At 40.2% G+C, this 20,595-nt stretch overlaps 2 protein-coding genes across 8 annotated transcripts in view; one reads left to right on the forward strand and one right to left on the reverse strand.

The window, feature by feature from the left end:
* Positions 1-1,491: 1,491 nt before the first annotated feature.
* On the reverse strand, positions 1,492-3,857 carry LOC121016277 (prolyl-tRNA synthetase associated domain-containing protein 1). Its single transcript, XM_040453692.1, has 2 exons — positions 3,074-3,857; positions 1,492-2,013 (listed from the first exon to the last, which is right to left on the reverse strand). The coding sequence occupies exons 1-2, from the start codon at positions 3,155-3,157 to the stop codon at positions 1,582-1,584; spliced, it is 516 nt and encodes a 171-aa protein (XP_040309626.1). The 5' UTR covers positions 3,158-3,857; the 3' UTR covers positions 1,492-1,581.
* Positions 3,858-17,250: 13,393 nt separating this feature from the next.
* MTIF2 (mitochondrial translational initiation factor 2) overlaps positions 17,251-20,595 on the forward strand; it is a 28,522-nt gene continuing 25,177 nt past the window's right edge. The window contains exons 1-4 of one of the 7 annotated variants that reach the window (XM_040453695.1): positions 17,251-17,366; positions 17,661-17,904; positions 19,383-19,608; positions 19,976-20,087. In XM_040453695.1, coding sequence (XP_040309629.1) covers positions 19,390-19,608; positions 19,976-20,087 — 331 coding nt within the window. In that variant the 5' untranslated portion in view covers positions 17,251-17,366; positions 17,661-17,904; positions 19,383-19,389. The remainder of the gene's footprint in view (positions 17,367-17,660; positions 17,905-19,382; positions 19,609-19,975; positions 20,088-20,595) is intronic. The other 6 variants (XM_040453696.1, XM_040453697.1, XM_040453698.1 and 3 more) reach the window with 6 other exon arrangements.

Genomic DNA, 20,595 nt, shown 5'->3' on the forward strand with positions numbered 1-20,595 from the left:
AACCCATAACTTTGTTTAGATGATTCTGTCTAAATCTTTCAGGGATGAGTATTGGAGGTTTAGGAAGAGAATCGCATCTATCAGTTCTGTCAATCTTCACATAGGTGTCAATACAGTAATACATTGCAGGAAGCAATTTCATTTTCACGTATGTAAGACTTTGGGAGGCAAAATGTTAGAGAAGGCTCCCAGCTGTGTTTTCTTGGGCAGGTTAGTCTTTCTGAGCCTGTTGTCACTATAAGATGAGGAGGGTACTAACTGCCTTAGTGTCTTTGCCTCTATTATTCATTAAGCCTTCATTTTATGTGCAAATCAACCTAAAATTTCCTCTTAGAGATGTAGTAAACAGTAGGTAAAAAGTAACATGGCACCTTAAAATAAATTATCATTTATGGAAAATATTTCTTAAAATCATTCTTTATAGAAACTCTGCCACAAGTAAACTTGTAGTTCTAATCATATATATCAAGAACTGACAAGTTTTTACTCTCATTTTGCCTTTAAGTAACACAAATTGGTACAGAGTACACTATCACTACCAGATGGAAATTACTTTTGACTGACCAAACAGGATAATATGATTACCTCACGACTATCCCATTTGATTGTACTGGAGGAAAATGTGAAAATTTTCTTGACGAGATCTCTAGACTACTTGTGTAGTTTAGTCTACCTCAGACCTTCAACTAATGTTTTGTTTCAAGTGAAAAAGTATGTTTCTCCACAATTGAAGGGGGAAATGAGTAAAATTTAGGACAGAAAAAACTTGTTCCAAGTATGTTTACATTTCTAACCTCTCAAAGACTAAACAGATCTTTCCTTAATCCTCATTCCCCAAAGATAACCACTATCAATAATTTAATCTATTCCTGTATTTTTTCTCTATGTACAATATATGTATAATTTCATATATGCTGTTTTTGCAAGTTGCTTTTTTCAAGTACAGTAAACACCCTAAAGATGTAAAATAGTTGATCTTAGTTAAACTAACCTTAATTTTGTTGTTAATCTACTCTTAATTGTGGAAGCCATTCCTTTAATGAGTAGTTGTCATGGGAGAGATAGGAGGTGAAATCTGAGCTAAAACGACCTCAATACATTTTTTTTTTAAGTTATTTATTTATGGGGTGTGGGGAGGGGGGAGGAGTAGGGGCAGAGAGGGGAGAGAGAATCCCAAGCAGGCTTATGCTCTCAGCACGGAACATGATATGGGGCTCAAACCCATGAACTGTGAGATCGTGACCTGAAATGAAATCAAGAATCATATGCTTAACTGACTGAACCACTCAGGATCCCCTCAATACCTCTTTTCAAAAGCAGCTCCTTTTAGAGGGCATCTGGCTGGCTCAGTCAGTAGAGCATGTGACTCTGGATTTCAAGATTGTGAGTTTGAGCCCCACATTGGGTGTATATTACTTAAAAGATAATTTTAAAAAGCAGCTCCTTTTAGATGAAATGTCCCTCCTAAAATTAGTCACCAAACAAAGGTGCTAAATATTCTTATCACTTTTAATGCTTTCTATAAATAAAAAATAAGAAAAACAACTTTCAGAAAGAAGTGTATTCTAAATATCAGTCCAATTAGTTTTTATCAAAATTTAGTATTATGGGATCATGTCCTGTCTTCTTCACAAATGTGAGAAAGTCTTCAGGGCTCAATCCCATGGTTGCAGCATTGGTCATTGGATGAAAGTACACCTTTTCATGTCCACCTTCCAGAAAAGCAGAATCCAGAACAAATTTCACATCTCCATCATCACAGAAGAGTGCCAAAGGTGTGGCACAGCCTTGGCCAACTTTTAGTTTTTCTAGCATGGCTGTTTCATCAGCAAACCGAAGATTTCCACTCCCAACACCTAACTGCTTAGCAAGATCATTTAAATTAACTTGTCTATCATCAAGAACTGTCACCAGCCAATAGCCTTTTTTCTTCTTGTCTTTAAGGAATAAGTTCTTACTATGTGCTCCTTTCAAATGCTGGATATGAGGCATCATTTCTTCAACTGTAAACACCTGTAAAATATCACACGAAAAGTTTTAAAACAATGCATGTACACACTGCACATATACACAGCTATATGTACTCTGCTTGCTGGGTGAAAACAGCAAGGTTAGGGGAATACTCAATGCCATATATTGTCACTGGTAGAGACCCATTTCCAGCCCGTTACCAAATAACACACCTTGCTACCTCAATCCCTACTGTGAGGACCTCTTAGGCCAGTTCTCTATTCAATGTGCTAGCCAAGCCCTCACATTCCTCAAGTGATTATTTTTTTCTTTTAAGTTTCTGGTACTGAAAGTTTATAGCAGCCCAGATTCCTATTCCTTAGCATCCCATTACATCCAGACCATGTGGCAACCTCCACTTTACAAATCTAAAACCACAATGAGAGTGGGAGAGCAGGGAAGACAATGAGACTGGACTAACAACATCAGAAGAGCTGGCAATATGCACAGGTAAAGAAGGGGGAGAGTTCCGTATGCTATATAGGAGAGAAGGTCAGAAAAAATGATAAAAGTCTTGATGTTAAACGTGTAAGGTTGAAGACACTGTATTTGTCTACCCTTTAAAGGTCACCATATTTAGTTATCATTAGCTGTCATTCAGCCCTGGAATAAAAACTATGTCCCTGCACCACTCAAGTTACACTGGTTCTGTGAAATGTTTGCAAATCTTCACATCAGTATACTATGTTAATACCAAACTCTATAAGCTTGGTGTCCTGCTATATGCAGGATGCCTGAAACATGGTAGGCACTACACAGTTTATTGCCTGCTAACTATATACACATGAAGTGGACACACTGATCCAATATTCCAGACCAATTTAAGATGCACTAGTTTTCAGAATGTGACCAGGTCGCTCCAAGAGAAAACTCAAGTTTTCCCACGATAACATTAGTCCCGAGAGGCCTTTGATGTGCCTGTCGAGTCCCTTCTGTGCTCTGGAACCCGGGAAAGGTCCTAGAACGGTCGCTTCTGCGGCACATTCCCGCTGGGGCATCTGGTCTTCACGGCCCCGCCCAAGACCCCGCAGCGGAGCCCACCCCTCCGGCAGGAGCCCTTCACCTCCGGGTGCTCCACGACCTCTGTGCGGATGGCCAGGGCGCCGAGCCGCTCATCCAGCGCCGCCCGCAACTCGGCACCAGCCATGCTGCTGTCGTGGCCCGCAGACACTGGGCGGAAGGGCGCGACAAACAGGCGTGGCTTCCCGCGCGGCAGGCCGACTGGAGGCTGGAGCGGAAGTGCCTAGAGGGACCCGCGCGACCCCGGAAGCCCAGTGCGGCGCCTTCCGGAGGCGGGGTCCTGCAGTGCTCGCACGCCCTTCCTACGGACGCCACGCCCTCTGGAAGTTGTCTTCCGGGACTGCTGTGCGAGACCTGCGGCGTTCCTTGTCCCGCGTTCCACAGGTGGAAGGCACCTGCCTTTTCATGGCCTACCCTAACTCCTCTTGAGGTTCCCTAGGTGCAGCATATCTTTTATTTAAACAGAATCAGGGCCACCTAACAAAGTTAAGTGTGGGGAGCTTTGGAGATCAGGAGAGTATGTGACCGTGGGCTGGCCCCAGGCAGAGAAGCTCCTTACCTCTTCCCCTGCCTTCGAAATGTACCTTCTGCCCACTGCTCCTGTACCGGGAGCCACTTAAAGGACATTGACTTGGGAGAGTAATGTGCTATTGAAACCATCGGGACAGTTTTTTGCCTGAAATTCCCTTAAGGCCTCTGTATAAACTCAAGATTCTGTCAGGTGCATGCAGAGATCACCGCTGTCCTGTGGCTGCCCAAGTCAAGCCTCCTATTAAGTTTCGTTGCTTATTAAACTTGTCACTAATTAGTATAGAATGGTCTGCCTCTTTCTTCCAGTCTTTCTCCTTGCATTTACTATGTGTGGGGAGAGGAGCAGTTTCAGATTTTACCTGAGGAACTTGGGGGGTTTTAAACCAAAAGGGAGAGAGGAGGGCTCCAAAATCCCTATTCTTCAACAACTTTTCAACTTTTCATTTATAAATTACAATTTTACATTTGACCTTTCCTGAAAGTTACTTTCCATATGTTCGATCACAAATAATTCACGATGGCAACTGCATCTCACCTTTTTCAGAGGCAGTTTGCCTACCTCTTGGTGGGATGTTTTCCATTATCCTCTGAAACCCTCACTCACCACTTTTTTTCCCACTAGGTTTCTTTCTAAGAATCAAATTAGAAAGCAGAATAGGAAAGATCACCCATTTGAAGATATGGCATATCCCAAATAATTGTCCTTAAATATTTGAAGATGTTCAAAGAAACCCCAAATCCAATCATGGTGAGCTAAGAGTAAACACGGGAAAGAAGAGTTGGAATCTGATTGTAACTAAGACATGTAAGTATGTCCAAAAGTAGGAACACATTAACCAAGGGTAAGATCTCCATGACAGCTGCAAAAGAGAACACAAAGAGCAAAAACTGGCATTTGCATCTCACACATTGTCTAGGCAATTGAATTTTCTGTCATAGAAGTCTCTTTGGAAATGAACTGCCATCCATCAGTTATTTGAGACATGAATTCTCCCCCCAACACACACCACACACACACACCTCTATAGCTACTCCATCACTGTTCATTTTCTAAAGTCCTTCCACTTCTTACCACTTCCATCACCCTAGCCTAAACTACTATCGTTTTCCCACTTGATTGACACTAATGTTCTCTTAATTTAGTCTACTTGTGGTGGAATGACCAAGTATGCTGCTTTAAGCGAGCCTTACGACCAAAGATTTTTATTATAAAATGGAGCCAAATCTGTCTATGGTAAAAGAACTTTATATCACTGCTTAAAAACTATCCTAACCCAGGGTTAATGCAGTAACTGCTTAAAAACTATCCTAGCCCAGGGTTAATGCAATATTTATCTTGCATTATGTCAGCATTGTATTAATTACAAAAGAAATGCTATCCTCGCTATCGTCCTTTGTCTTCAAGGCAAATACAATCTCAAATTTACACCAGACACAACATGAAACAGGTTATATTAAAAATGATCAGCATGAGCTTGAGGAACTAGATATCTAGTCACAGAACTTGAATTTTAAAATGTTATAGAAATCTCACAATTCTAGGAGAGGGTTCATATCTGATAAATACATTTTATTTAATTATGTTACAAACAGGAAAAGAATAAGCAAGAAGTCTTGTGGCATTTCTACAGGAAAGTATTGAGGGAAAGACTTTTTGTCATTAGGAGGAGTGTGAATACTGGACAGAAAAGGACAGAATCTGAAATAGGGAGGTGGAAAATGGAGTTACACTAGGGTCCACGAAAACGGACCACATATAGGTCCACATATAGGTCTGCTCAAAGTAAAGAAATAACTACAACTGTAGCCTATCTGACAAAGGAAATAAAAAGGCCAAAACATTTATCAGCACCATGGGAACTGGGTATCGTTGCATTTATTAGATGAAGTATGTTAGAGATCCCCATTAGTGAGTGAAACAAAGGGCAATTCCAGGTCAGATAAGTTGAAAGCCATCCTAAGAAGCAGTACATACTCCAAAAAAGTGAAACAATCGGGAAAAAAATATTTGCTGCAATCTACATCTCTTGAACATATCTTTTGGAACATCTCTATGTGCCACGCTCTCTGCTCTCAAAGACCTTAAAATCTGGCAAAGAGGACTGAAACATTCACAGAGAATAAATCCAAGAAAGTGTGACTAGTGCAACAATAGTAGCATAATGTGGATGCTTTAGGAGCCCAGAGGAAGGGTGCTAAGACTGGGCAGGTGCACCAAGGAAAGCATTAGGGAAACATGGCATCAGTTTGAAGAATAAGTAGGAGTCTGCAGAAAAAAAGAGGAAACCCAGGAGCTGAGAGATGGCGGAGGAAAAGCACAGTATGTCCTGGGGCAGTATGATTCATTGTGACAGTAGAGCAGAACTAGAAGCCTGTCAGTAGAAGGCGAGAAGTAGGCACAAAGAATCCTTACCTGTTGTATTAAGGAACCAGGTATGTCCCACCATAAAGAGCCATGCAAAATAAATTAGGTGACATCTTCCTAGGGAATTCCATATTCTCAATCATGCTCTCAATATTTGAAAATATAGGGAAACACAATTTACTAAATGGAGAACATGAATTATAGAGGATAGACAACACAGCCCCACTTTTGCTTCTAAATACACATACGTATATAACAGAGTAGCTTAAAAACTAATTAGTACTAGAATCGTTCCCTAAACCTATTTCACAAAAATTGGCTTCTAAAGGTCTATGGAAGAGGATTATCCTAGGTCAGGAGAAGATGGAGGTTAGTTCCTAGATAAGAGAGGATCTAGGAGGAAACTGAAGTTTCCTCAAAGTCAGAAGAGAAGGTGAAGACCAGAGTGGGAAGGATGGAAGGGTAGAAAACAGTCCCTTTCTTGGCATTTTGTCCCTCCAGTGGGTAGCAAGATAGACACTCACTGTCAGTGGAAGGCAGTCCACCTGGGCCAGCACTGCCTAAGCAGATGAGGCACAAGTACATCTGAGTATCGTTGCTCAATGAGGAGCCATGACAAAAAAGACAATAACCCCACAGTCCAGTTCCCTGGCTCCTCCAGAGACTCAGGTTCCTGGATGATTCCGTGGAGAAGAGAGGAAATCTCGGTTGATAGCCTCAGGTTAATGTTCCTTGCAGCTCCAATATGTGGGGACATGGGCCGTATTATATTCAACTCAAAATATGATTGAAGATCAGCTACAGGCTAAAGGTGTAATGATGAGCAAAACCAGGCAGAGCTTCTGCCCTGGTGGAGCAAACAGTATATTGCAGGAGACAGATATTAGTCAAATAGTCACAGAAACAAGTTTTAAATTGCATGGGTAGCAAGTGCTAAAGACACATAAGCGATGCTAAGAGTCCATAATCAGGGAAGCCGACCTTGTCTGGGGACTGAGGACCAGATCAAGGAAGGCCTCTCTGAGGAAGTGAAGCTTAAACTGAAATGGAATTAAGAAGGCAGAGAGAGAAGAGAAGAGTGAATCAGGCAGAGGAAACAGCATGACCCTGTGTGCAAGGGTGAGAGGAAGCAAACCAAGGAAAAGGCATTGGAAGAGGGTCAGTGGGATTGGCGTGCAACAGGCAAGGGGAGGAGAGTCATGGCTCCATTTCACACACAATGGGGGGTGGAAACTAAAATTCTCACCTGCTAAAAATACATTTCTCAAAGTGGTTATCTCTGGCTAATGGAACTGCAAGTATTGTAAAAATGTTTCTTTGTAGTTCTATCTTCTGAAAATTTCTATGTTGAACATATTTTTATAATGGGGGGGAATCAATAAGGTATTAAAAATAAAGAAATGCAAACCACCTCTCCACAAATAAGATCACATGAAGCTATTTTCAACAAAGACTTCAAAACAGAAGAAAGTTACAGTGTAAAAAAATTAGTAAGTGGGCAGACTGAATTTAATTACCCCTAAGTTAAAATATGAAACGGGCGAAAACATTCAGTTTTCCTGCCTGGAAAAATATTGGTTTCATACAACATAAACAAAACAAAACACATGTAGTAGGTGACAGCCGATTAAGCAGAGAAATAACATGTTTCCTTTTTGTTCACTTTCAACACTCATTTTAAGTTAGGTGGTCATAAGGAAGCTTTGCTCTGGACGCAGAACTGCTTCCAGACGCTGACCTGAGCCCCAGGCCCTGCTGCAAACACCTCGTGAGTAATCCTGGCCTCCTGACCCTAGGCAGCAATTACTGTCATTCAGGATCCCCTGCCGAGGGAGGCCTGGCCATCGAAGTGAGCTCCGTGCTAGCTGCTCTGCAAACCAGTTCTAACTTTCTGGACCAAGTGAACTTTAGATCACCAGATTAATGAGTGGAGATGAAAAGAGCTTTACATTTAGTGTTATTACGTGGTTTGTAGGCAGTTCTCACAGCAAGCCAAGAAAATTGATTTCTCTACAAAAGTACTATAACATAGATTATTTTTTCCTACCTTGCATAGGGACTTGGGATATTTTAAGTCTAGCATTTCAGAATAATTAATTTGATTGGATACGGTTCAAGGAACTACTTTGGAATTTTTGTCCTTGCCTTACTGGCTAACAAGAGAAATTTCCCATGATTTTAATACATTAAATTAACTTGCAAGTGGAATATGTTTGCAAAAATTTCAATAAAAATATAACATTGAGACCAGAAATCACATATTATTCCTCTACTCCTGCTGATTTGATTTACCTATTTATGGCGAATGTTGATTTGAGTTAATATTAATAAACACATTTTTGAAATGTACTGGATGTAACACAAGAACAAAAAGGTCCAGTTCAATCAGAAAGAACCTCATATTCACCATATCTCCAGAATATAAAATAACTAGTTTTTTCAGAGTATAAAAATATTGTTTAATGTTTTTAACAATTTGTATGTATTTATTAATTTAAAAGTTTATTTATTTTGAGAGAGAGGGTGAGAGGCCGTGTGAATAGGGGGAGGGACAGAGAGAGAGAGAGAGAGAGAGAGAGAGAGAGAGAATCCCAAGCAGGCTCTGTGCTGTCAGCATGGTGCCTGATTCAGGCTCAATCTTAGGAACCATGAGATCATGATCTGAGCTGAAATCAAGAGTCGGATGCTAAACTGATTGAAGCACCCAGGTACCCCATGAATTTATTTTTAAAATAAATGTTATATAATCATACTTAAAAATAAATACAAAAGTTAAAAATATATGTGTTTTTACCAAAAAAAAAAAAATTAGATCACACACACAAAAAAAGATTAAAAAATATTTGTCACGGGGCACCTGGGTGGCTCAGTTGGTAAAGCATCCAACTTCGGCTCAGGTCATGATCTCACAGTTTGTGAGTTCAAGCCCCACATCGGGCTCTGTGCTGATAGCTCAGAGCCTGGAACCTGCTTCAGATTCTGTATCTCCCCCTTTCTCTGCCCCTCCCATGCTCATGCTCTGTCTCTCTCTGTTTCTCAATAATAAGTAAACATCAAAAAATGTTTAAAAAATATGTCACAGGTATTATACATATATTCACATCACACATATAATGTGTATGTAAATTCTATATAATGCTATTTATTTCTAATTTTACCTGATGAAGACAGAATTATACAACATATGATATTTTATGATCTGCTTTTTATTTTCACCCAATAGGTATCTTTTCAAGTCAGTAGAGATCAACATTGTTACTGGCAATGTTTCTTTAGTATTCTACTTATTCACCCAACCCCAAATTTGGAAATGTCCAATGTCCAATGACTTACATGTAAATAATTTCAAAATTTTCCACATTATAAATAAGTCTATCATAAATATCTATATTCCTATATCTATGTTTGCATAATTATTTTATTTATTCCATAGAATAAATCCCCAGAGTTTGCAAAGTTACACAATTTATACATTTAAATTGATAGCTATTGTCTATTGCCCTATAGAATGGTTTTATCAATTTACAGTATAAGAATGTTCTATTCTCCACATGTTAATTAACAGTTATTTGATTACCAGAGTCAAGGATATTAAATAAGCAAACATGCTTTTGCACTGTTTTTAATTTTAGGAAAAATACAAGTATCAATATTATACTTACTGATGGAGGATGATGTATCTATACATATTAAATATCAACTTAATGCCATCAAGATAAAATATAAACTTCTCCACTAGACTGTAAGGAGAAGTAAGTTCAGTAGAGTGCAGCAATTTTTGTCTGCTGTGCTCCTGATGACAGGCGGACTCCCAAGAGAAAGGAACTTGGGTTTGCCCCACGTTCAGTGATCAGATCCATCTCCCCTTCAGAATCTGAATGTGTAAAGGGGTAGAAAAAGAGCCAAAATTGCATGAAAAGAGCTCCCTTCACAGGAAAGAACTTCAAGAGTAGGGAAGAAATGTTCCTAATTTACATTCCTAATTGTTTATATATTACTAATGTGTTTCCAGTTGTAGCTTTTCTTTTAATTTTGTTTTTAGTATCTTTAAATCTTTTTTTTTAATGTTTATATTTATTTTTGAGACAGAGAGACAGAGCATGGGCAGAGAGAGAGGGAGACACAGAATCCAAAGCAGGCACCAGGCTCTGAGCTGTCAGCGCAGAGCCCGACACGGGGCTCAAACCCACGAACCATGAGATCATGACCTGAGCCGAAGTCGGATGCTCAACTGACTGAGACACGTAGGCACCCCTTTAGTATTTTGATAGTATAATATTTAAAATATTTATCTACAGTTGACCCTTGAACACCACCACCCACCCCCACACAGTCAAATATTCATGGACAACTTTTGACTCCCCAAAAACAGCTACCGATAGTCTATTGTTGACCGGAAGCCTTACTGATAACATAAACAGTGGATTAGCACACATTTTGTAGGTTATATGTATCACATACTGTATTCTTACAATAGAAGAAAATATTATTAGGAGAGTCATAAGGAAGAGAAAATATATTTACAGTACTACACTGTATTTATTTTAAAAAATCCACATGTAAGTGGACCAGTGCACTTCAAACCTGTGTTGTTTAAGGGTCAACTGCAGTCTAATCTAGGTTCTCAAAGTGTAGTCCCCAGATCAGTACCACTGTCATCTGTGACATTACCAGTGACAGCTCACCTTATATCTATAGACTCAGAAACTCTGGGGGGTGGGCCAGCAATCTGTGCTTCACCCAGTAGTTCAGGTGATCCTGATGCCTCCTCAAGTTTGAGAACTGCTGGTATAATCTAACAGTTTTCCCCCTATAGTTTTTGGTTTTGGAATTATGATTAGAAAGGTTTTCCCCACCTAAGTTTATGGAGAATATCATTTACATTATCTTCTAATTTTTGTTTAACATTTGAACACTTAATACATATAGACTTTCCCACCACAGGAATGTAATCTCCAAGAGGACAAGAATCTACATCTATTTTATTTCTCTCTTTTATCCTAAAACTGTAATGGGTACATGATGGGTTTGTAATATATATTTATAAATTATTGAATTAACTCTCTAATTTTGGTGGAAGATGAGAAAATACATTTATAGCCTGAAGCAATAAATATCAGGAAACTATAGTTAGCCTTTCACTTGTCCTGGGTGGCTTAAAATAGCAATTGGCAATCCTAATTACAATACACTTAATCAATGTGTGCTCAGTGGTCATGTATTAGAGTTGTAATTCTTAGTGGCATTACATTTTTGGCACTGGTTCCTAAAAGAATTTAAAAGCTTGTAGGATGCTGAGTTCTATTAAGAAAAATTACCCAAAACTTGGAAATAAGTGCAGGGATTACTGTTTGCCCTTTCAGTGTCCTGCTGGGTTTTGTTTAGCAGGCACTCACTTCTAGGGATTCTCGGATTCTCTAGGAATGTTCACCTTTTTGATTTGGTATTTATTATTTTTTAGTATACAGGTATTGTATAACTCTGTAAGGGTAGATCTTAACGTGTAGAAAACAGATAGTAAGGTAAATGAATTTTGTCCCAAAGAGATGCAAATGATTTTTGTCCCACAGAAAAGATAACCCCAAAAGTTGTAGCTTTATTGTGCTTTAGGATATAACCAATTTTGTATCTAAATTAGCAACCTTGGGGCACCTGGGTGGCTCAGTCAGTTAAGTGTCCGACTTTGGTTCAGGTCATTTTCTCACAGTTCGTGAGTTTGAGCTCTGCGTCTGGCTCTGTGCTGACAGCTCAGAGCCTGGAGCCTGCTTCAGATTTTGTCTCCCTCTCTCTCTGCCCCTCCCCTGCTCTCTCTTTCTCTCTCTCTTTCTTTCTCTCTCAAAAATAAATAAACATTAAAATAATTTTTAAAAATAAATTAGCAATCTTGTTCAAGCATTCATTCTCTCAGTAAGGTCTGAGGATCTAATGTATAAAAATGTGGCTCTAGTTTATAATGCTGTGTGTATGTATGTATGTATTTTTTAATGTTCATTTATTTTCTTTTTTGAGAGAGAAAGAGACAGAGTGTGAGCAGGGGAGGGGCAGCAATAGAGGGAGACACAGAATCTGAAGCAGGCTCCAGGCCTGAGCTGTCAACATAGAGCCTGACACGAGGCTCAAACACAAAGTGCAAGATCATGACCTGAGCTGAAGTTGGACACCTATAATGCTGTATTTATGACTGAAATTTGTTCCCACCAAAAAATAAATACATCAATAAAAGTAAATATATGAGGTGATGGATCTGTTAATTAACTCAATGGAGGGGAATACTTTCACAATGTGTATGTATATCAAATTATCACGTTGTACATTTTAAATATCTTACAGTTTTGTCAATTATACCTCATTAAAGCAAAAGAGAATAAAATCAAAGACCCTATACCAAAAAACATTTTAAGGAGATGTAATTGTGTATATAAATAAATCAGTGAAGTTGATGAGACTCAAGAGGAAACCCACAGAAAAGCTTTATGTAATTTGGATGCTAGTGATAAAGAAAGAACTATCTCATTTTTTTTTTAATTTTTTTTTCAACGTTTATTTATTTTTGGGACAGAGAGAGACAGAGCATGAACGGGGGAGGGGCAGAGAGAGACGGAGACACAGAATCGGAAACAGGCTCCAAGCCATCAGCCCAGAGCCTGACGTGGGGCTCGAACTCACGGACCGCGAGATCGTGACCTGGCTGAAGTCGGACGCTTAACCGACTGCGCCACCCAGGCGCCCCAGAACTATCTCATTTTTGATGAAAATCCAATGCAGGTATCTTTAATCAGCACTGGCATAGCTCTTATTAGAGGTTACTGGAGACTAATATCATGTTTTCCACTCAAAACATACAAAATTGTTTCTCTTACTGTTTTCCATAAAGAGTTTTAATAGCAGTGGTAATACTAATGGAAACAAAGATTTAATACATATCACGGAGTACAGGTTGATATCAAATTAAACTGAAAAATGCTTATATTCATATATTCAAAAGGTAAAATTTCAAGGCTGAATAAGACCCTAAAGATCGTCAATTCAATTTCTTCAAAGGTGGAAGTGGTTAAGAAACAGCATTGGAATCAAACAGACTTGAATTTAGGTCCCTCTCACCAATCACTAAGGATGTGACCTGGACAGGTTATTTAAGTTTCCCAGGGATAATGCATCCCCTCTGGTATGTTAAAATGTTGTGCAAAAATAAGACATTCAGTCTTGCAGGACTGAATCAGATGATGGAGATAAAACATTAAAAACAATGCCTCATCCTGGGATGCCTGGGCAGCTCAGTCGGTTAAGTGACTTCAGCTCAGGTCATGGTCTCACGGTTCGTGGGTACGAGCCCCACCATGAGCCCCTAGTCTGACAGTCCGGAGCCTGCTCGGGATTCTCTCTCTCTGCCCCTCCCCAACACGTGCATGCTCACACGGGCTTTCTCTCAATAAAACAACTCTAAAACAAACAAACAAAACAAACAAAACACCCAAAGGACATGAGAGGAAGTGGAATAGGACTGCTTCTGCATCCCTCCCCTTTTCCAACAATTTAGTCCTAAAGCCATTAGGGATGAGAGCAAGGTAGGCATCCACAGATGTAGGGCAATAATCTGGTGGAGGGGTGGTCTGGTGACTCTGCATGGGTATAAGATTAGATTACAGAAAAGTTGCAAAGACAGGGGAGAGAGTTCCCAAATGTCCTTCATTCAGTTTCCCCTAATGTTAACATTTTACATCCAACCAGGATGAAGAGGATATCCACTTCAAGGGCGGATTGGCCTGGGACTCCAAGCTGAAGAGAGGCAAGGAAAACATAAGCTCACGGATGGGGATGGGAGCCAAAGTGAAGATTGGTTTCATGCAAGGAAATTGCTCAAATAATTAAATATGTTATGGCTGATGAAAGTCAGTTTCTCACTACCAAAAAAGAAAGTTTACAAAGGTGGAAAAGGAAAAGACTAGGGTGAAACTTTAGTCTTAGATTGGAATTGGTGATATTAGTAAGAAGTCATGGTTTTCAATGTATATGGATGGAAATGTGTGCATATGTGTGTGTATATTCCCTAGCTTTGTCCACAGAGAAAGCTTGAGAGCAGAGACAATGAACACACCTAACATCCAGGACTTAGATTGTAAATACCATTCTCCACTGAATGGAACTAGAACTTCCAGTTTTAGGCATTATTCTGGAGAAAGAACTGAACTGGCAAGCAGAGGTGTATGCACAAGAATATTCACTGTGGGACACCTGGCTGGCTCAGTCTGTAGAGCCTGCAATCTTCATCCAGGGGCTGTAAGTTTGAGTCCCATGTTGGGTGTAGAGGTTACTTAAAAATAAAATCTTTAAAAAAAAAGAATATTCATTGCAATTTTGTTTATAAGTTAAATACTAGAAACAACCCATATATGTAGCTATGTAAGTATGGCACTTACAGACAATGGAATATTTCACAGTCATTTAAAAAGAATGATATGGGGCACCTGGGTGGCTCAGTTTGTTAAGCCTCTGACTCTTGATTTTGGCTCAGGTATTGATCTCACGGTTCATGGGATTGAGCCCCGCAGCAGGCTCTGTGCTGACAGCATGGCGCCTGCTTGGGATTCTCTCTTTCCTTCTCTCTCTGCCCCCTCTCCCAAAAAACCCCAAAAAACTTTAAAAAGAATGATATAAATCTATGTTCACCAATATGGAAGTTTTCCATTATATACTTCTGTAAAGATAAAAAACAGCTTTTATACTATGAATCTTATTTATATAAAATTGCATGTGTACATGTATTTATACACAGAGATAAAGGGAATGATGTTCACCAAAATAATAAAAGTGGTTACTTCTGGATAGGTAAGATTTAGGATTTGATTCACTTTCTTTTTTTAAAATAAACTAGGGGGCACCTGGGTGGCTCAGTTGAGTGTCCAGCTCTGGATTTAGGTTCAGGTCATGATCCCAGGATTTGGGGTTGAGCCACATTGAGATTCTCTCTCTCTCCCCCTCTGCCCCTCTCCTCTGCTTGCACGCATGTGCTCTCTCTCTCTAAAAAACAAAAAGGAGATGTTAACAAAATGCTTTAAAATTTGGAATAAATTAAGATTACAGAAAAGTTGCAAAGACAGTAGAAAATTCCCACATGGCCCTCACCCAATTTTCTCTAATGTTTACGTGTTATATTAACTATGATACATTTGTGAAAATCAAGAAGTTAACACTGGGGTACTACAATTAACTACAGACTTTATTCAGATTCCACTATTTTTTCCACTAATGTGCTTTTCTGTTCCAGGATTGTATCCAGGATTCCACATTGCATTTGGTCATGTCTTCTTAGTCTCTTCTGATCTCTGATAGCCTTTTCTTGCTTTTCATGACCTTGTCAGTTTGAAGAATTCTGCTCAGGTTATTTTGTGAAATGCTCTTCAATTTGGGTTTGTCTGATGTAGTCCCCATGATTACAGAGTTGTGAGTTTTTGGAAGGATACTACAGAGATGAATGTCCTCATCATATCATTTCAGGGGACACGTGATATCAACATGACATCATTGCTGATGTTCACCTTGATCAGTTGGTTAAGGTGGTGTTACTGTTTTTCCCTTTCCACATTCTATTCTTTGGAAGCAAATCACTAAGTTCAGCCCTCACTCAAGAGGAGAGGAATTAAGCTTAACCTCCTAGTGACAGTTATATACATGTATTATATAGAATTCTTCTGTAGAGAGGATTTGTCCCTTCTCCCCTATTCATTCATTCATTCATTCATTCATTCATTCATTCATATCAGCATGAATGCATGCATACTTATTTGATACTTTGGGTTATAATCTAATACTATTTTATTTTGTTGCTCAAACGTTTCCAACTTTGGCCATTGGGAGGTCTTTCAGGTTGGCTCCTCTGGTCTTTTAACTGCCCTCATTCTTTTGTTTGCTTTTTACCCACTTCCTTTCTATATTTGGGGGGGTACTGTGAACTTTCTACCTTAGTATTATCTTCATTAGAAAAGTATCGATTATTTTCACTTAAAATTGGGGAAAAAAGATATGACCCCTACTTTGGTATTCTACCAATGAACTTCTGCTTGTTTTTCAAGTGCTCGGTAAAGCAAATAAGAGAGCAAAGAACAATTTCTTGCAGAAATTGCACTGCAGTGGATGTTTGTAGATGTAACTGAAATGATAGAAAATGGAATGAACTTTTATAGTTTTCAAGTGTTTGGGTGTCAGGTTCATTTAAAAAAAAATCCAGGACAGAGGTTTCCATTCAGTCATTCAGCCACACTAATTGCACACCTGTGGCAGGCACTGGAAAGACAACAATGAAAAAGGGGAGAGGGGGCATGAGTTAAGAGGCCAAATTTTGGGAGGGAGGTAACAGTAAGTATGCTTTTGAGTAAGAAACTCTTCTGTACCATATCATTAGCCTAGGGTAGTGTTAGACCTTGAGGACAGAGATAAAACAATACTTATACACTTGAGAAGTGGTGGACGTTGTGGTCAAGGGGACAGGCCAAAAGACGTAATGTCCATTCAAGGTGTGGAAATGCTCTGGGAGGAGGCTGTAATATTCGCAACAGCAAACCCTTATTATGAACCAGGTATTATTTTTTTTAACTTTTTTAAAAATTTATTTTTGAGAGAGACAGAGTGCGAGCGGGGGAGGGGCAGAGAGAGAGGGAGACACAGCATCCGAAGCAGGCTCCAGGCTCCCAGCTGTCAGCACAGAGCCAGACGCGGGGCTCGAACCCACGAACCCTGAGATCATGACCTGAGCCGAAGTTGGACGCTTAACGAGGGAGCCACCTAGGCGCCCCTGAACCAGGTGTTCTTATAAACCTTACTGCTATTCTATGAAGTAGCTGCTGTCATTGCCAGAGTGCAGAACCGAAGCAGAGTTTACATAACGTCCCCGAGCCTACGCACAGGGAAGGAGCTGACACAGGAACCAGCTCTGGGTATCCATAAATCAGGCGACATTTGAAAGAGAAAGCGCCTAACTGAATATACAAACTGGTTCTATCACCACTTTCCTCGCATTTTTTCCTTCTTGTTAGGTATGTGTCTTTCAAAAGCGTATTATTTCTCCACACTTCAGCACCAAGGCCCTTCAAACCCCAGAGTAATAGTAACTTCTCAGAAATGGAAGGGAAGTGTACAAGTGATTGCCGACGACGCGCGCGGCTGATCCACGGAGGCGGCCACTGGTTGAAGTAGCGCTTACCGCCCCCCCCCCCCCCCCAACTCCGCGGCCTGCAACGGGACACCTCTGGCAACCCCAGTCCTCGCCGGCGCAGCCACTATGTCTAATTCTGACTTCCGAATTCCGGAAAGGACCGCTTCCGGCGGTACCGGAAGTTCCGCGGGGACCGTTTCGGGAACGGACGTGGGACTGCAGTCCCTGTCCGCAAGGTGATCTCCGCCTTACCTCAGAATCCGGATACCCCGGACCTAACGTAGCAGCAAAGTGAGTGGGGTTCCTTGGCCGGGTCGTCCCGAGGGGGCGTGTATTGTTTGCCCTGAAGTGTCAGTGGCACCGATCGTAAACACGGAGCAATCGGAAGCCTTTCCGAGTTGCATTTAATCCCTGCGTGATCCCAGCTGAGGTTTAGCGAAAGCATTATTTGCCCAGAAGCGGCCGGCTGCCCCCCTCTTCCCGCGCGGCCCTCCTGCCCTGGGCCCAAGGCTTTCTGGGCCCGTTTCGAGGCGAAGCCACCCCAGAGCCGTCATTCTTATACAATGACTTCTTTTTACCTTTCAGATAAGTTCCAAGGCTGACAGGTCTTACATTCAGACGTTTCCACCAACGCACCAACATCTTTTTTCAGATTCCATGACGAGATCCTAGCTGCGAAAGAACACCGAATTGGGAGTCAGACAGCCTGGGTTCTAGGCCTGACTGTCATTAATTGGTGGTATGACATTGGAGAAATCTTTCTGACCTCTCTGGACTCCCCGTTTTCCTTTTCTATAAAATGAGGAGCGTGGAATAAGTAGTAAGTGAGGTAACTTCCAGTTTCCACACCTGGATTATTGCCACCAGTGTGTTTTCTAATTCCTGCCTCAGTTAGCTTTCTGTACTTTGGTTAATCTCCATGTAGGGCCTTTCTTCCCATTCCATCAATCCATGCCCATGTTTAGACTCATTTTAAAAATGTTTCCTAAAGGAATCCCTTTACTTCTTAGTCCAGGGACTCGTACCTAAATAAAAATTTTTTTAAGTTTTTTTTTTTTTTTTAACGTTTATTTATTTTTTGAGACAGAGAGAGACAGAGCATGAACGGGGGAGGGGCAGAGAGAGAGGGAGACACAGAATCGGAAACAGGCTCCAGGCTCCGAGCCATCAGCCCAGAGCCCGACGTGGGGCTCGAACTCACGGACCGTGAGATCGTGACCTGAGCCGAAGTCGGACGCTTAACCGACTGAGCCACCCAGGGGCCCCTAAATAAAAATTTTTAAATGTGCCATTCTTGAGGTGTTTAATGTGCCTGAGAATCATTATATTGGAACAGTAAACTCTGAATGACAGGACTCTGGCTTATTAAACTTTGAATCAACATCCTCATACACAATGTCTGAAAGATGGTACTCAGGAAATGTTTGCTGAGGAGAATATGTACACCTCACATTATTTTAGTTGCTCCTTTCCTCAAAAACTGTAAAGCAAAGCTGTAGAAATGCAGTCCTGAGAGCAGAAGGAATAGAAAATTCGAGGAGAAAAGTAATTATACTTTTGTTAGTTCTGAACTACACTGAGTTCTGTTGCAGTTTTCTCTCAAGTAAGTCTTCTGTCATTCCAAGAATGATATTCAAAAGGCATTATTCAATAGATATGTATGAAGTGTACTCTTCCCACTCTAAAGCATCTTCTTTTTGGGAGGGGGTGGTAGGAAGAGGGGAAAATGGTGAGGGTTGAAAGAAGACAATTTCAAGTAGAGCATATGCAAAGGTTCAAAAATGAGATGGCAAGCCATTGAAGATTACGGGGGGGAGGGCGTCAAAATAACGAAAGCTTGGAGATAGGAGTGAGGTGCTATAAGGGTGTAAGCGATGAAATGAGAGGTTAGCAGAGGGCAGGTAAATAATCCTTAATAACATGTGTTGAAGTGGCACGTGAAATGGGATAATGGCCTGCCACTGGAGGATGTTCAGCAAAAAGAGCTGATGAGTTCAAATTTGCATTTTAGAAAAATCACTCTCGTGATTTTGTTAGTTGATGTTTCAAGAATGAAAAAATCCCTTTGTAAGTTTTATTTCAGTTCTATCATAGTAGAGACATTACCAATAATGATGGTTAACATCTAAAGAGTAGTTATTCTACCTGATTAGAATTCCATCTGATTAGACTGTGAATTTTTTCAGGGCAGAAACCCAGCTTTACTCATGTAACTCTAGCACAATGCTTTTCATGTAGTAGATATCCAATTAATACCTGCTAACTTGATTTTAATATTACCCAATATTATTTTAAAACTTTTTCCAGGGGAAACATGAACCAGAAGATACTGAAATTGGAGAACTTGATACGATTTCACACTGTCTTTAGGCAGCTGCACGGCCTGTGTCAAAGAAGAATGTTAGCACAGTGGAGTCCTGTGTTTTCATCTGCTTACCCAGTGGGGATAGCTCAGCTCTGCATCCGACCCTGGCAAATAGACCCATTCGTTGGCGCGGCTCTATCTCAATATAGGCTTCTAGTAACAAAGAAGGTAGTTACAGATTTTAGTTACTGTATTACTTGGTCTGAGGTGAAAGTTCCTATAGCTCTGAGTAGAAATTCATTTTGAGTGTTTTGTCTTTATTCCTTAATGCTACACTTGAGGCAGTACATCTTTGTGAAGAAAGGAAGTTTTATTTTGTTGTTCAGTAATGTGGATGAATTTGATTACCTGGAAATCAGTGTATGATAGTGAATTAAGGATGTAGGATTTTAGATTTTAGTCTAAGGTTTAACTACTTATGGGAGTGTTACTTGGTAGAAATAGGAGCTGTGATTGTGGTAGATATTCCAGAATAAATCTACATTGTCACTTAAAGTTTTTTTCTTTCTTCTGTTGCATTCTGAATTTTTAATAGGAAGAAAGAGCACAGAAATCTCCATTGTCCTCACCAAAATTCAAAAAGGAAGTGGAGGTATGGATTGGAATGACTGTTGAGGAACTGGCCAGAGCAATGGAAAAAGACATAGGTGGGTCAGATACTTTTATAAGGAAAAATATGGGAACATGGGATACCTGGTATCTTATTTTCATTGAGACTAAGGCATTCAAAGATGAAAATTAGACTGATGGTTTAAAAAGATATCAAATCATTCTACTAGTTTTCACTTTAGGTCACAAACTCTAATTAGTTTCTTCTGTCTTTGCCAAAAATGGTGGAAAAGATTTTATCTGGAGTAACCCTTCTTTCTCAGAAATTCTGTAGGCTTTTAAGTTTCTTTATTTATTTTGAGAAGTGAGAGCATGAGCGAGGGAGGGTGGAAAGAAAGAGGGGAGAGAGAGAATCCCAAGCAGACTCCATGCTGTCAGCACTATGCAGGGCTCAATGTCGCAGACTGTCCGATCATGACCTGAGCCAGGATCAAGAGTTGGTCACTTAACCAACTGTGCCAACAAGGTACCCCAGACTATTTTAATGGGTTAATTAAAAAATAATTTTTTTTTATGTTTTTATTTTTGAGACCGAGAAAAAGCACG

Source organism: Herpailurus yagouaroundi, unplaced genomic scaffold, assembly GCF_014898765.1.
Source record: "Herpailurus yagouaroundi ecotype Mexico unplaced genomic scaffold, PumYag 210, whole genome shotgun sequence".
Taxonomy (NCBI): domain Eukaryota; kingdom Metazoa; phylum Chordata; class Mammalia; order Carnivora; family Felidae; genus Herpailurus; species Herpailurus yagouaroundi.

What these genes read in the sequence shown, in the direction of transcription:
- LOC121016277 (XM_040453692.1), bottom strand. Translation starts at nt 3,157, where the DNA reads ATGGCTGGTGCCGAGTTGCGGGCGGCGCTGGATGAGCGGCTCGGCGCC. An exon ending in AGGTCGTGGAGCACCCGGAG is followed by an intron (nt 2,014 to 3,073) that starts GTGAAGGGCTCC and finishes GATATTTTACAG; the next exon opens with GTGTTTACAGTTGAAGAAAT.